Below are 18,079 nucleotides of genomic sequence, written 5' to 3' on the forward strand. Positions count from 1 at the left end.
CCATTTCCCGTGCATACATCTGAGTTCTCATCTGTATCGTGTTCTTTTCTTTTCTCTTTTTGTCTTGTGTTTCAGCAGTTTATTTCAACACATGTTTATGCTTCCACCGCTGCTCCACTTCTGACAGGACCCACGCGGTGGGTTAGAGAAAAGATAGTTCACACTTCCACCTATATGGCCGATTGGGCGCCTGTGACCAGAACTCACACATATCAAGGTTAGACTCGCACACAGAAAGGATTAATGCCTTGAAGTGTGGGCTAGATCTGCCAGAACAGACAGTTACAATCAACAAGATGGTATGATCATGAAATGCTTGTACAATGTGCATATGTGGGCTGAAAGCTTGAAATGCACATTTCTTTGCATAGGAAATTCACATGAAGATTCTAATACCGTTTTTGCGATGTACACAGAAAAAGCTTTCATATGACACCCATATTGGGGGGTCCCTAAATTTTAGAAGCCTCGAATTAGCCTAAAATGCTAGTCCTAAAAAATAGAGATGTCATTCTAAAAATAGTAAATTCTGTACTGTGACTGTACTTACTAAATTTGGTTGTTTCTATTCTTGATAGTATTCAGCCCAAAAAGGAAGGCCATAGAGAAGAGACAAGTGTCAAGACACTTGTCACACAAGTTTCCAAGTATCCCACCACTTGTCACATCTCATGACATGTGGCTGGACACTTGTCTTGTGCTACTCCACTTTCCCCTTTTGTACTAGCTTTTCCCTCTCCTATAAATAAGAGCTCGTTTTTCTTCATTCAGCATCATTTTTCTTTGCTGTAAACTCATGTACAGCACCCACAGATAGCCAAAAACTGGCCCCATCCATCCCCATCATCATTCCCCACTTCTCCATTATCAAATTCCTCCATATTCCCTCTTCTATCACTGCTGTTTTACAAGACAGCAAGCCTGTAAATTCATTACAGCACCTCCTTCTCGAGCTCTTTCTTCCATTTTAGCAAAAAGAAGCAAGCCCTATCCATGTAGTGCTGATCAACGATGGAGAAAGGCTGATTTCCCCTCTTTCTCCTCTCATACTGTAAAGAAATCAGTTCTTATCATTGCATAATAGATAATGCATGTGTGTTTGTACATCTTTACATGATCTTGTGAGAGTGAGAATTACTTCTCCTCACTCTCAAGTTGATTGTAACTGAGCTCTTCCCTAAGGGACTTGGGTTGAGCAAAAACACATTCCTTCGGGGGGGGTTGCCCATCTTCAACCCTCAATCTTGTCTCCATTACTTTTACATTTTCATGCCTATAATTTTGTGAGTAAATTTTCATTTTCAGCTTTAAGTATTCATTCTCTTTTATATTAAATCTCGAAAACAAGCGAATATCATAATTGTTAAGCATACTACGTTGTTTGGGGCGTTTATATCGTTTAAAAGGTCCAGCAGCTCAGGCAAATATGCCCAAGGCACTGGAATAGGCTTTAAATTCCATGGTACATGAGTTAGTGTAAAGATCACCATAGATGCAACTATTGTCGAATCAACACATCCAATTTCATCTGGCTGAAATGCAAAGGCTTTCCAATGCCTTGCCAACATCTGCAAGAAATAAGCTCTTTCTGCATGTAAAAGAAAGCTTGTATCACCAATTTTCAGCTTTTGTAAAGTTTCAGCTATAAACTTATGTCCTATTCCATGTGAATCCCGCAAACTAGGCTATTGAGACACTTTTTCAGCCAACCCATCACTATCATGTGGTAAAGGCAAAGCCATAGGCTTAACCTTCTTTGCAACTGTTTTGTACTTTGTATCCAACCTTGCTTCGGCCCTATTTTGCAACCCATGTTGCAGCCCATAATATTCATATTCAGTAAACTCTTGAATGACTTCATACATCTCTAAAGTGTCAACATAAATAACCTCTTTTTCTGCCCTATTTTCAACATGAATTGCTGCAGAAATTTCAGCCACTATATCAACATCAACCAGCCCTGAAAACAACCCTAAAATCCTTGTATTTGCAGCCATCAAACCGTATGTCTTCAGCTCTTTTTCAGCCCTCAACCTACATATTTCTTTTCAACCTTGCACATGGCTGAAATATTCTTAAAACTGCTAAGACTACATGCTATCCATTCTTGCAATTCAGACACAAACACAGTTTTCCCCTTTCTTGGAGACATAATTATCTTCCTAGAGGCACTATCATAGCCTCCACTTACAACAGTGCTGTCTAAAAACCCTTAAACTCTCGTGCATTAGGTGGCATGGGATTATCCCGTACCTATCCCGATTGCGGGGATGATTCACACAAACTGTGAGAAACTGTTCCGCATTTGTATTGTCTTTACTCCGAACCCGAGTATATGAAGAACCATCATCCAAGGCTTTTGTTTCCACCCTTAATTCCAAAATATAGAGCTGCCCCAAAATCACCGGATAACTACATGAATCCTGCACAAAAAAGAATATTCATCCCTAATATCTCCAATAGTCACAAGTACATTCGGACAAGCTGCATAAAGATTCCCTGATAAATTGTTTGTTGCTTGCATGCGCCATCCCGAATCTATATCAATCAGTCAACCTCCATTCTCATACAAGTTGCATGCCATAACATTGATTTTGAAACCATGATCCAAGAGAGCTATACAAGGCGTCTCTCTTTCTCCCACTTTAACAATTGTCTCTGTTGTAGCATGAGGCCAATGCGTTTGTGAATAATGATTGCTTGGAATAAAATGAGTATCTTTTTCTTCATGTACTTGTTGATGGACATCCCCATTATACATAGCCTTCTCTCTATGCTTACTGCTGCCCATAAGACCAATTTCAGCCACAAGCTTGCTGTTTGCACTCCCATTTAATCCATTTTCAACATTAGGTTGCTCTAAATCAGCATTACATGCATCATCATATTCCCTCTGAAGTTGTTTCTCTATGTCTTTGTCAACCTGCATCAATGCTTGCAAAACTTCACCATCAAACTATCTTTTTCATTTCAGCATATCAATAATTGCATCATGACGTTCACGCTTCGCGGTTCCAAGAACTTCGCCAAGTGTGAATTCCACTCTACTACGAAGTATGCAATCTTCCAAGACCTTTTTAAGGTTTGTGGCAATCTCAAGATCCAATTGTAACCTATAACCGGGCTGCTTGGCCCTTTTCTTCCCTTCTTGTTTCTTCTCTTGAGATGCATCCTCCATAACATGCTCAGGTATGGCTTTTTCAGCCTCTTTCTGCTACTCCATTTCACTTCGTGTTATGCGTTTAGATGGGCCTGAAGAGGAAGAACCAACAATGTCCTCATCTCTTCTTCTCTTTTCTTCCACAAGAGCTTCTTGATTATGAACCTCAGCCAAATAAACACAGGCTGAAAATGAATCCATTGGTGCACTCCATCCTGTTTTCCCTCGCATACTCCGACTTGCATCAACCAATTCAAACTTTGTGGTTTTGAATTTTTCTATGCAATCTAATGAAGGGGTGAGAGTGCACAATGGCGTGCAAGGTCAAAGCGTTAGCTAAAGAGCAAAGATGAGCTAAGAGTTAGAGAAAGAGTGAACGCAAAGATAGGTGTGCCAATGTGATGGTACACAAAGAATTAAAAAAATGTATTTATATGTTAGGGTACATTAAGGGTGCGTTCACATCCGTAAGTCTATTTACACAAAGACGAGGAGACGAAGAGACTTTACATCCAACAACCTCCCACTTAAAGGCCCGAAGTGGTACCTTTAAGCTAACCAACTCCCACTAAACAAATGCAATGCTCAAGCTGAGCCTTTGCAAGAGACTTAGCGAGAACATCTGCAGGGTTATCTTGGGTTTTGACCTTAGTCAATGTGACAAGACCATCATCCAAGACCTGTCGAATAAAGTGATACTGAACATCTATGTGTTCGGTACGTGCATGGAACATGGCATTCTTAGCCAGACATACTGCACTCTGGCTAATCACAACCAAGCACTGGAGTACATGAAGAAAGACCAAAATCCTTGACCAGACAGCCAAGCCAAATAGCTTTCTTAGAAGCTTCTGTGGCTGAAATATATTCAGCCTCTGTAGTACTCAGTGCCACAATTTTCTGCAATCTTGAACACCAAGAGATAGCCCCACCAGCCAAAGTAAAAACATACCCACTGGTAGATTTCCTAGTGTCAAGATCTCCTGCCATGTCTGAATCACAAAATCCCTGCAGCTCTAGTGTACCCTTTCCATAGCATATACACTTTTCTTGTGTACCTTTTAAGTATCTGAAGATACATTTCACTGCTTCCCAATGTGGCTTGCCAGGGTTAGACATAAATCTGCTAACAACTCCCACTACATGAGCAATGTCAGGGCAAGTTGCAACCATGGCATACATCAAAGATCCACAAGCTGATGCATAAGGTATACACTTCATGGTACTAGCAGCTACATCATCCTTAGGGCAATTAGATTTGCTAAGCTTTAAATGTGGCGATAAAGCCACACCAAGAGGTTTAGCATCAGCCATATTAAACCTATTAAGTACTTTGCTTATATATTTGTCCTGTGAGAGAAACAACAAATGCTGCTCTCTGTCTCTTTTAATGCGCATGCCCAAAATGTATTCAGCTGTCCCCAAATCTTTCATAGAGAAGGCTGAACTCAGCTGCCTTTTAAGAGCATTCAAAGGACTCTTATACTGTCCTGCAATCAACATGTCATCCACATATAAAACCAACACAATAAGGTTGTCATCATCAACCTTTTTAGTGTATAAGCAGTGATCTGCATGACTGCGTTTAAATCCATGGCTGAGTATAAAGGTATCAAATTTTTTGTACCATTGTCTAGGGGCTTGTTTCAGCCCATATAAGCTGCGTTTCAGCTTACAAACCAAATGCTCTTTTCCTGGAATAGCAAATCCTTTTGGCCGTTTCATGTACAGCTCTTCATCCAAGTCGCCATGAAGAAAAGCAGTCTTCACATCCATCTCATCCAACTCTAAATCCAAGGATGCAATGAGAGCAAACAAAACATGGAGCGTAGTCATCTTCACCACTGGTGAAAAAACCTCCTAGAAGTCTATGCCTTCCTTTTGTGTATAGCCCTTAGCAACCAGCTGTGCCTTATACTTGGGCTTCCCATCAATACATTTCACTTTGTAAACCCATTTATTAGGAATAGCTTTCCTATCCTTGGGCAAAGTTACAAGCTCCCATGTGTTATTTGCATATAGAGACTTCATCTCTTCTTGCATAACAAGCTCCCACTTTCTCTTGTTTTCACATGACTGTGCCTCTTTAAATGTCAAAGGCTCACCCTCATCAATCAACAAAATGCAATCCAAAGATGGCTGAAACCTCTATGGCTGCCTTCTGACACGTGTAGACCGTCTTACCCAATGATCTGTATTATCAGGCAGTGGGCCTACATCCTGAGGAATGTGCACACCATCACCAGGTGGCTAATTGTCAGCATTTTCTTGCTGCTGTAATCTGTTTTCAGCATGTTCTTCTTGTTGTCCTATTTCATCCTGTGCATCTATTTGCTGTCCATGATCTTCTGGCTGTCGCACAATAGGTTGCTGCTCATTTTCAGCATCAAAAGGGACAGAATTTTCAGCTAATGGCTGCTGAATGGCTAGCTGTTCATGCTGAAATTTGACCTTCTTTTCGTCAAGATCACCATGTGTAGCATTTTTCAGCAACTTTGCCTCATTAAATACTACATCTCGGCTGCGTATTATCTTCCTGCCCTAAGGAAGCCAAACTCTATAACCCATCTCTCCCTCATCTCCATATCCCATGAAGATGCCCTTGATGGATTTCATGTCTAGTTTGGTCCTCTGTTCTACAGGTACATGCACAAAGGCATCACAGCCAAAGACACGCAAATGGTCATATGAAGCAGGTTTGCCAGACCAAACCTCTTCAAGAATGCCATTTTCCAATGCACGATTGGGAGAACGATTGCATACATGAACTGCAATTTTAAGAGCCTCTCCCCAAAATTGCTGTGGGAGATTAGTTGTGGACAGCATGCATCTGACTCTCTCACAAAGTGTGCGGTTAAATCTTTCAGCCACACCATTTCATGCAGGATTATAAGGGGCTATCAACTCCCTCTTAATGCCATGCATCTCACAAAACTTGTTAAATTCTTTTGAGACATACTCACCCCCATTATCCATTCTTATGGCTTTCAACTTAAGCCCTTTTTGTGTGGTAACAAAAGCATGAAATTTTTTAAAAGAATCCAACACTTTCTTTTTGCTCTTAAGTGCATACACCCATGACTTTCTATTAAAATCATCAATGAAAGCAACAAAGTACCGTGCACCCCCATACGAATTAACAGACATAGTACACACATCACAGCGTACTAGGTCAAGAGTATTAGACTTCTTAACGACACCAGAGTAATAAGGAGACTTCACTTGTTTTCCATATAAGCAATCATTACAAAATTCGAGACCAGAGCCTTTTACATCAAATCTCCCTAAAGAGGAGAGAACCTGAAGGCCTTTCTGGCTCATATGACCAAGTCTTTTGTGCCAAAGCTCCATCTGTGAATGGACTTCAGCCACGGCCAAGAACTTACCAGGTAATGCTTTACAATGCAAGTAATATAAAGTCCCCCTTTTTCTGCCTTTAACAATCAGCATAGAGCCCTTATGGACCTTCCAAGATCCACCACCAAATGTAGTAAAGTACCCTTTAGCATCAAGCTACCCAACTGATAGTAGACTCTTCTTTATGCCAGGTACAAATCTGACATCCTGCAAAATCAGCTCTTCACCATTTTCAAGAGCCAAGTGAATGGTGCCAACACCCTCTATCTCTAATGCATAATTATTACCCAAATAAACCTTGCCTAGGCAACCTGCAGTGTATTCAGAAAATGACTCCAAAGAGGGGGCAATATGAAAAGAAGCACCGTTGTCCACTATCCATGATTATGACAACCCATCATGAGCTGAAAGTAAGGCATCAATTACCTCCTTTTTGGTGATGTGCATATCACCTGTTGCTGCCATAATATCTGCATCATTACATGAGGCTACAACAAGTATCTCTTCAATGTCAAGAAGCTCTTCAATGACCACACTGGATGCAACATTTGCCTTTGCAACTTCTTTTGAGGAAGAGTTGTCATCATTTTTCTTATCATCTTTCTTTTTCTTACCTTGTTGTTTCTTTCTTTCTTGCTCTTTCTTGAAGTACCGGCAATCGGGCTTTTTATGCCCTTTACACCCACACTAATAGCATGTGACATCCTACTATTTGCCCTTGCTTTTGCTTCTGCTTTTTCCTTTACTGACTGCATTACCCCTCTTTTCAGACCTACCTCTTACATGGTAAGCTCAGCCACTGCTTTCACCACTAGACTTTCTTCTGATTTCTTCATTGAGGATTGAACCTCTAACACCATCAAAAGTCAAAGCGGGGTTGTTGCTAAGTGACACAACCAAAGATTCCCAGCTGTCAGGCAAAGTCATCAATAAGAAAATAGCTTTAAATTTATCATCGAAAGCAGTCAAACCAGAGTCCTACAATTGACTCAAAACCCCTGTGAAAGCACTCAAATGCTCAGATGCTAGCTTAGACTCATGCAATTCCATGTTCACAAGTTTACGCATAAGATACACTTGATTCACAGAAGTTGTATTTTCATAAGTATCCTTAAGCTTTTTCCATATAGCATAACCTGTATCAAGACGCTTGATGTCTGTAAGTACATCATCAGACACTGCCATCTTAATGTATGCAATGGCCTTCTTATTAAGTCTAGCCCAATCCACATCTGTCATAGCTGCAGGCTTAGTCTCCAAGAAAGCATCTTCACAGTCCTTGAGAGACAAAATGCCTTGCATCCTATCCTTCCACAAGTCAAAGCCAGTGCCATCAAACCTCTTGATTTCAAAGAGGGATTTTGTGTCACTGCTGCTAGAAGCATTTGTGGCCATTTTTCAGCAATACACCAGAAATTCAATGCTGCAATTTATGACAGCAAAAATGAGCTGAATATTCAGCTGATTTCAGCCCAATTTTTTAGCAAATAATAGCAAGATTCAGTCCAAGTACATGTACAGCAGTAGAATGAATGACTTTCAGCAGTATGACTGCGATTTCAGCATACAATAAATGCATACATCACTGCCAGATAACTCCCACTTCAGCAATATCACCATAAATACATCTGCACCAATCCCAAATCTGCAAATGATCACTAAGACTGCTGCAACATGAATAATCAGCAATACATCAACTCAATGGGAGCTGCCCAACATGTGAACTGCATACATATGTGCTCGTATCAACTTGTGATACCCCAAAACACCAAGAATTCTCTGCAATTTCTCCAAAATCGCACAAGCGGGAGATAAAAATGCTCAAATCACTCTACTTATAACAACAAGATTGTTTCAAAAATATTCCCAAAGTGCATTTCACGCATTAACTTTGCCAATATCCACAGATTTCAGTAAAAAACCCCAAAATTTCACTAACCAATCTGCCCTGATTGCATTAATACATGTTCCCGAAAGCATAAAACGGGCAAATTTAGCAAAATTTCACAAAATTTTGCAAAAGCCCCAAATTTCTCGAGTCCAATTGTGCACCAATGTCAGCCAATCTAACTGAACTGACCAAAATTTCGCCAATACAGCAAAAGCCCCAAATTTCGCCAATACAGCAAAAGCCCCAAATTTCACCAATACAGAAAAAGCCCCAAATTTTATGGGTCCAACGTTGAGAAATTTCACTCGGATGAGAAAATTTCAGTAAATTTGGCGAAATCCCCAATTCAAACGCCCACAAAGTCTGCAATTTTTTACGCAGATGCCTCGATCTTGCATGAACAGCACTCAATCTGGAAAAGCCCCAAATTTCTGGGCCTAAATCTACACAAATCTGCGCATTGTGCTTGCGCATGGGAACACCCGAAAGAGAGGAGGTAAAAATAATCTCAAATATTTTTTTTTTTTTTAAAAACGGAATATGGGTCTGTTGACCCGACATTCACGCCAGTGACCTGTCAAGCGATGTGATGCCTATCAAACTGCCGCCCGTGCAGGTCGCGCTGTGTCTGGTGTTGCTGGCGTGTCGCAAGTCCACCGCCTGATGCCGTCGCACCCGTCTAACGCTCGTCTAACGCGCGTCACCTGTCACACCCGCCATCACGCCTCATCTCACACTCGTCTAACGCTCCATCACGCCTTCTGTTGCCCGCTAGTCCACGATGGACCTATCGTCTGTTCTACCTAACTGTTCCCCCTCGCCTACGACTACTGAGTGTTGGTTGTTGCTTGCACATGTTTTGTCTGCGGGCTTGGACCGTCGCGCTCTGATACCAATTTGAAGGGGTGAGAGTGCGCAATGGTGTGCAAGGTCAAAGCGTTAGATAAAGAGCAAAGATGAGCTGAGAGCTAGAAGAAGAGTGAACGCAGAGATAGGTGTACCGATGTGATGGTACACAAAGAATAAAAAGAACGTATTTATATGTTAGGGTACACTAAGGGTGTGTTCACACCCGTAAGTCTATTTACATGGAGACGAGGAGACGAAGGACTTTACACCCAACATCTAATGCATGCATCCAAATGTGAGATTTTGCTTCAGCCATGCCTCCTTTACAAGCTTATTCGGTCCTTTCAATTCTCAGCCCATATGTGGTTGCATCTATGGCAACAAATGTTGTCCTTGCTGCCATATCTTCCAACCTCTTCTGCATGCTACCATTTCCAAAATTTGGCTCTATTGGAAGACCAGATTCTGTTGCATGTATTTTGCCATCTTTCCAAAAGACTAACTTTTTCACTTCCACTTCACCATAGGTTTTACACTCTCGCTTTCATGCTGTAAACTATCACACCAAATGCATCTCTTCTTATATCCTTCTTTGTACGGTCTTTGGGCTATTGCCCGAGCCTTCTCTTCTACCTTAACATTTAACTTTTCAACCTTTGCATAGATTTCTGTCAAATTCAGCCTCAAATCAAGCATACCTTTGATTAATTCATTCACATCATCACCTTTACGAGCCGAACGAACAGGTATAGCTGGTTATTCTGCCATAGCCACAGGCACCTTTGTTGCAATTTTAGTCCCCCTTCTGAGCATTGGCAAGTGTGGTACATGTACCCCATCTTAATTTCATTCGCTCTCTCTTTACCAACATATGCAATGCCTCAATTAGATTAGCCCAATCAGATTTCAGTCCCGTTTCAGAAGAGGCATCTTCTCAACAATCAATCAACTTCTCTTGCAAGACAGGATCTGCAGTCTTCAGAAACAAATCAATTTTCTGACTCTCCAATGATTGCTACTCATCGGCATCCAACTGCACATACCGACTTTCAAATTCACGGAGCAAAGCTGTAGCAGTCAATCCTTTATTGGGCTTTTCAATCCAATCTATAAATGTCTTTTTAGTTACCAATCCTGTATCTTCCAATAAAAACTCTTCTCTCAAAGCTTTCTTAAAAGCTGCCCAATTAGCATCTCTTCTATGTAACTCATTAATCCGATTATGCAATGCATACATGGCCAAATAGGAGAAATATCAACTCCATGCAAACTGCGGTACCCCATAAAACATCTTTTCTTCATACAACCGGATGAAGGCCGAAACATTTTGACCCTTAAACAGCTTCAATTCCTGTCCCACTGCCTGCAATGCATTCACGGCTAAGAAATCAATTCTTTCTGGTTCTTGCTGAGTTTGCATCTGTTGTTGTAACAACAACTGCTACTAGTGTTGTTGCTGCAACAAAGCAATCATCTGTTATAAAACATCACTACTACTTGAACCTGTAGGATCCCCCATCTTTATACACCTGCTACCGACTTTCACGTCAAGTTTACCACTATTGGAGAGTTTGGGGTCAAAAGTCTACCACGGGCGTAAGAGATAGTAGGGTGGAGGAAGATTCAAGGAGAGCAATTGATAAAAGAGAAGGGATTCGAAGAAATAGAAGATGTAGAAGAATACTCATAGAGGTGAAGTCTATCAATTTATTTATGCATCCTGAGAAGATAAATCTCTTATAGAAAAAAAAAACGTGCATAAAACAGTAGCTTCCTCTTTGCTACTCAGACCGCCAATCTGATGCTTCTGTTGGCTCCGAAAGGGGAGTAAAATGTTAGGATACTTGGTCGGATTTCTCCGCACACTCCTCCCAGTTCGGAGTGATGTTTGTGTCAAAAGATGATGTACCAACGAGACAGTAGGGTTTGCGAGAAGGAACACAGAGTAAACTCGGCAAACATGGAGAAGAAAAGAGAAGAGAGAAGAAACTCTAATGAATGGAATAATGAAGTTCTGAATCATGGAGTGAATGTGATACAAGGGACCAAGGGTGCCGTAGCACAAGAAGATGATGAAGACAGTCACGAACCATGAACCGCAATGTCCTCCTGAAGGGGTGTTAGGGTAGTGGAGAGGCTAGAGAGAAGAGGTGACAAACTAAATGAATCAGCCATGAGAAATGAATGAGAGAGTGACCTAGAAATAGGCATAGTTAGTCTAGGATGGTGCCCCTTTTTGGAGCTACAAACCCTAAACGCAAAACCCAGAAACGCAAAAAACGCAAACTACAGGTGAAAAGTGAAGGGTTTCTCAACACCCCCTCTCAGGCCCAAAAAGAGAAACGAGAAAAGTGAGGTAGAGATGCAATGCTACATGTTGAAGAATGTGCAACATGTGCCACTTGGACGGTGTCTCTCTTAGGGAAATTGTTCACTTGCCTAAGCGCCCTAGTACAAAGATGATGAAAACATGCAATGCATAGGAGGAATGTCGGACTTTATGTGGTGCCGAGAACCATAAGGATATGCCCGTACTCGATCTTGGGAGGTGGCTCCATGCTGACCAAGTAACCAAGGCAAGAAGAAGAGGACCCTGCTTGCATGCACTTGTAACAACGTCTGTTAGCTGCATTTTCTGAATATGGTGCCATATCCCTACCTGTTAACACTGATAAACAGCACATAACCTTGGACAAAGCTTTACAGTTACACATTGGAATCAGTAGCTCCCTTCAATCAATATAGAAAAAGTGAAGATCAAACAGCCAATCATCAACTGCATAAACAAGGCAAAGAGAGAAGCTGATAATGCCCTCAAGATAGTGAATAGGCAGGTTATAGAGAAAACAAAGAAGCCAAAAATGGAATATGTATCACATTGGGCAAAAATCGAAGCCCAAGCTGAAGAAATAACCATTATAAAGAACAAATTGGAAGAGGTGCAAACCAATCCCAGATTGAAAGAGAGGGAGAAATACAGCCAAATGCTGTCAATGAGATCAAAAAGATCAAGGAAGAGGTGCAACATTTACAAGAAAAGGAGGAAAGGACCACAAAAGAGGCCACTTTTTGGGTAGAGGTATTCAAGAAGACACAAAAGCAATTGAGCAAGCACAATGGATACATGCAGTGAAGAAGGGCAAACATTAGCTTTCAAACCATACCCCAATCATCACCATCATCAAGGACACCTTGGAAAAAGAACAGAGAAGAAAGGTATATACACTACATGAGCAAGTGATGTGAATGAAACATGGAGGACACCAAAAGGAAGATGGGTACTAAAGACACCTTACAGACATCAACCTGGACATTGAGTAAAAGATCAAATAAGCATAGTGGGATGGGAGAGAGTTCAAAATAACATGCTCAACCGTACACACATCAACCTAAAGATTGAGTAAAAGATCAAATAAGCATAGTCAGATGGGAGAGAGCTCAAAAGAACATCCTCACCATCATCAGATGGGTATTAAAGACACCTTACAGACATCAACCTGGACATTGAGTAAAAGATCAAATAAGCATAGTGGGATGGGAGAGAGTTCAAAATAGCATGCTCAACCTTACACACATCAACCTAAAGATTGAGTAAAAGATCAAATAAGCATAGTCGGATGGGAGAGAGCTCAAAAGAACATCCTCACCATCATCAAGGACACCTTGGAAAAAGAACAGAGAAGAAAGGTACACGCACTACATGAGCAAGTGATGTGCATGAAACATGGAGGACACCAAAGATTTGTATAGGAAGATGGGTATTAAAGACACCTTACAGACATCAACCTGGACATTGAGTAAAAGATCAAATAAGCATAGTGGGATGGAAGAGAGTTCAAAATAGCATGCCCAACCTTACACACATCAACCTAAAGATTGAGTAAAAGATCAACTAAGCATAGTCAGATGGGCCAGAAGGTATTGAATGAACAAGTATGTACCTAGGTCACATAGGTAGCTTGTTCGCCTCATTTGTAGGCAGGCATTTATTGCCATGGGCAGGCAGGCAGCATTTGGTACATTTTATTTGGCATTTACAGCATTTATGACCTGCAGTAAATGTAGGCCAGCTGGTTTCAGCCTGATTGCCTACATATAGCTGCCCTCCCACTCCATCATCAATCAATCATACCATTGCCAGCCCTCCTCACAATTTGGTCTTCATCCTCCTATCTCCATTTGGCACCCTCACTAATGCGCAGTTTTAAGCCTTTATCCACAAGTTGAAGCTGAGACAATGCTGAAAATGGAAGAACAGCAAGTTGGAAACCAAAGTGCGGCAATTTGGAATGCTGGAACTAGTAAATGCAGCAATGTACTGTTTGAAGACGAGAGCGACCGGTCACATGCAGCAACAAAAAGCTAGGTGAAACTAAGGGAGATATATTTGATGTAGGGCGGCCTGCTGCAAATGCAGGCTAAAAACAGGCTCAGACAAAGTTGGACAGTAGGGCCTTCGCTCCAACAGCAAACGCAGCAGTCTAGGGGTCCAGAACAAGGGGAGAGCTGATGGAGGCAGCACGCAGTAGTTGTAGACAGGTTGCTAGCTGATGTGTAAGGTGTGGCAGCAGTTGGTAAAGAGATGGCTAGCTGCCCAGTGAGGAGAGCTGATGGCTGAAACCTGCAAAAAAGGGATAGAGCAAGTGGCTGGGCAGCCTCCTTCTTATACATGTGAATCCTTCCAAAGTTTGGATGTTATTAATATTTAATGAAAAATGCTCCTTTTTTAGTTGTTTGTGCTACTGTGGTTTTTTAGGTGGGTGACCTTGGGCCTTGGTATGACGTTCCCATCCACATGGCCCGATCTCTGACAATGTGTGCAAAAACCTAATTTTTCTTCAAGAGTTGTCGCCAAATGGGTTTTATTTCTTTGTTTCCGTCGGAGGAGGGGGTGTCACCCTTGTTTTGGCTTGCCTTCACATCTAATAAGTTCTTGCAACCACTGGTTTTTCCTTGCGAAGAAAAGGCAACCAAACCCCTCTCTGAATAAGAGTATGTGGAGGACTTCTTGTGAACTTCATCGTGCAACCTAGCATAATGCAAGAACTAACACTCAAACTCATAGAAGGTCGGCAATCTGGACAACGAGATAATGTGTTGAATAAAATGGAATTATTTTTCAAGTAGCTTGTTTAAGAAGAACATAGCCTAATCTTCATCTAACTCTAGTAAGCTAGTAGTAGCAAATTCGTCAAGTAGTCAACGATATTTGGCCAACTTGACTTTGAGATCATCCCCTTCCTTAATGGAAAACTCTTAAAGCTCAAAATCAAGACTAATGTAGCGAGGGCAATTTCTCACCACATAACCATCAATGACGTGACTCCAACACTCAAATGCGAGGGGAAAATGTTGTGAGGGTGGAACTCAAGAAGCAACCCTGCATCAACTCAACATTAGTGGTAGGCATAGGCTCAAGACCAACTACTAGATCCCAAAGTCCCTAAGATTCAAACACTTATTGCATGAAGTTTGACCAAGTAGTGAAATTCGACCCATTGAAACGAGTCTTATCCATAAAGGCATTCTTAGCCGTAGCAATAAGAGTAGGAGTGTTGTAAGAAGGATAATGTGAGTAGGGGGGATAGGGTGGATAAAATGGGGGAGTGGTGTACATTTAGGAATTAATCCTAGAGTGCCCACCATGCATACAGGAAGTGTGCATAGTGGATCCAAGTGTGGGCATGGGCATGGTGACTACATGAGTAGCCCATAGAGAAGAGATAGGGACACGTGGAGTAGAGGATGGAAATCCCTATGTGGAAGTATCCCATGGAGTGTGTGACAACGCACCATAAGTAGAGGATAGAAATCCTTGCATTTGGAACATCGATGAATGGAAAGGTGAGTGATCAAGGGTAGTGAGGGGGATACCCATCACAGCCATCCCAAGGTGAAAAGAAGTACTCACTTAAGGAAGTATGGAAAACACAATGTTGAAGAGTCGCATTCCCCCTAACAATGTACCATGGTGCAAAGAGAGTGTGAAGTGAGGGTAGGTAGAATATGGTGTGGAGAAGGAGAAAGTGCTAGAAGCACAAATGGAGGACTGTTGGATGCAGAAGTGGAGTGCAATCCGAGGTGTTGGAATGAAGAAGAGAGCATGCATCGATTCTCTTATTTGTTTCCAACATATGATCTCGATGTTGCTTAAGCATGAGTCTGTCATACGATTATAAAGGAGGCTACCATCTTGTTCTAGTGGCCACTCTTTGGATGCTTTGGCTACTCCACAAAGGGGTGACAAGTAGAAAATAAAGGGTCATTGGTATCATTGTGGAAAGAAGGGGCATCTCCACAAGGATTGCAAGAAGCTAGGAGTGTTGCGGAATGCAAAGGAAAAGAAGAGGAAGAAGGGCAAGGACTCCTCTAACTCTTCATCATCTCTACTCTTTGTGATTTACAATTTGTACAATCGACATCGACATCAGTGTCTTTCAAGTTCATGATGGGATGTTTGACAAACAGTTGTCTTTACTCTTGTTCTCACATGAGGAGATACTTGGACAGTTTCCACGAAGTGGGTTCAAAGACAGGCATCGAACAGCTCCTTCTACTCTTTGTGATTCAGGATTTGTATGATCAACATTGATATCGATGTCTTTCCAAGGCACCTTGGTGGTGGCTTGATCAACCACTAGGATATCCAAGAACCTATCTGATTGTCATTGTTGTATGCATTATGGTGTGTCTATCATCATTGCATATTTATTATAACCATGATTTGAGAGAGGGTATTAGTAACATACATAGCTTGGGTGTTCAGACTCACAGTCAAAGTGCATTTTATTGACTTCTGAACAGCCCTAAACCATGGCAGCCAGCACATGTCCAATTCATGAACAACACAAGCATCTGAAATCCTCTGGGCCAGGGACCTCCTTCAAATACAGCAGCAATAGCCACAAACGCCACTGGAAGTAATCATGAACAGTTTGACTGTAGAAATGCAGCTTGTTCCAGCCAAAAATGTAGCCTGGACAACCACAAATCTGCTGTATAGCTATAGGGATGAGAGAGAGAAATTTTGGATAGCCTCGGATATCAGATGGAACACCCTTGCACCCTATCACTCTCCCAAATCCGTAGAAAGACAAAAACAAACAGAAATGGCTGTTGTTGTGTTTGGGAATCAAAAAACAGCTTTAATTTCTGTACAGTTTCGACTGAAGTATTCTATCAATAATCATATGAAGGTAGCAGCATTGAAACACACGGATACATGCCCCTGAGACCTGCACGTGTGTGTGCAGTCATGTACACACACTCTCTCTCTTTCTCTCTCTCTTTTTTCGTAAAAGGTAATTGTACACACACACTCTCTCTCTCTCTCTCTCTCTAGAGAGAGAGCGAGAGAGAATCATTTCGTAAAGGTTGTTGAATTAAAGCCTGATCAGACGAGCCTCTCTCTCTCTCTCTCTCTCTCTCTCTCTCTCTCTCAAATTCGAGCTTACCCAAGGAGATCGTAGCAATTCGCATCGTCGCAGTAAATGGCTACTGTTGGTTGCAAGAAGACAAGAAACATGAAACCAGCCACCACGAGCTGCGCCGCTGCTGGCGCCATGGCATCGACAGTCGAATGACTCACGCGGAGCAAAATGGGTTTGTTTCAAGTAGTAACATCCACATTGCCATCGCTACGGTTGCTGCCTGCGGGCAGCTTGATGACATGAGCATCGTCCCTACGTGTCCTGCGACCATTTGTAAGCATTGACCGTACAATGTACATCAGTGCATGAAAAACATTTTCGATAGCCAAAAAAACGCAAACCTTTAGCTCTGAATTTTGGATGGGTTTTTTAATTAAATTGCATTTAGTATGTAATTTGCATAACTAAAACTTTTGTAAACTTGAAAGTTTTAAATCTTCTTTTGCAAATCTAAAGGTCTAAGCCTTCTTCTGCATGTGTGTCAAATTTTTAAATGTCTAAAAATCATTAAATATCATGAGATAGAAGAAAATTCTACGAGATCAAAAAAGAATCGATTATATGCTCTTAAGTAAACTAGCATTCCTTGAGGTCAAAAAAGAATTGATTACATGCTCTTAAGTAAACTAGCGTTCCTTGTGCACAAGGAACGCTATCCCGCTTCGGGAAGTGAAGCTGCCATGCGATACTTCCCTATCACACAATGGGTAATGCTATCACAAAAACGTCACATGCTTTACTCTCCTCTACTCACAACCCCTTTCTATCACTCACCCCTTTTACACCTCTCCCCTTTGTATCCACACTCACTCACTCAATCACTCTCTCCCTCCCGCTCTTGTCCTCTCTCTATCTCTTACACGCTGTCGTCGCGTTAAGAGTTGAAGGTCTACCACTGGGGCTTTTAGTGCAGAAGAAGAGTTTAGGATTCAAGATTCGGGAATGGAAAATAGATTGGGGTTTAATAAGATCCGGGATTTAGAAATGATTTAGGTACAGAAGAAGAGTTCAAGCCTTTTCATTATGTACTTAGCATACATGAACAGAAGGAATAAGTCTATCTTGATTACATCAAATGCCTCTGGATACATACATCATATCATAAAGGATATTTTCAGATTCTCAATTTATTTATAAATGTCAAATGCAAGTTCTAATGGCATTTATTTCAAATACATAGATGGATTTCAACCCTTTGGATCAAGTATATTGATGATAGATTCAAATGCATCCAAGATTTGGGCTAAAGATACATGAAATGAATTAAAAAAGTATAATTTTAGCTTCAGCCCTGTTTTAAAACAGAAAATTCCAACCCATAATCAAGTTCAAAATGAGTGCATAAACTCAAGAAGAAGCACTTCTGATCATTCATGAACAATGTCCTGAAGA

General features: G+C 41.3%; 1 protein-coding gene across 1 annotated transcript in view; it reads right to left on the bottom strand.

Moving 5' to 3' along the window:
- Nucleotides 1-17,005, bottom strand: part of LOC148032610 (Chaperone DnaJ-domain superfamily protein) — a 122,255-nt gene extending 105,250 nt beyond the window's left edge. Inside the window, exon 1 of the mRNA XM_087683229.1 lies at nt 16,712-17,005. Within this exon, the coding sequence (XP_087539355.1) occupies nt 16,712-16,821 (110 nt within the window). The 5' untranslated portion in view covers nt 16,822-17,005. The remainder of the gene's footprint in view (nt 1-16,711) is intronic.
- Nucleotides 17,006-18,079: the final 1,074 nt, after the last annotated feature.

This window comes from Lygodium microphyllum, chromosome 8 (assembly GCF_053477565.2).
Source record: "Lygodium microphyllum isolate KBCC chromosome 8, Lygodium_microphyllum_v1.1.10, whole genome shotgun sequence".
NCBI classification, from domain to species: Eukaryota; Viridiplantae; Streptophyta; class Polypodiopsida; order Schizaeales; family Lygodiaceae; genus Lygodium; species Lygodium microphyllum.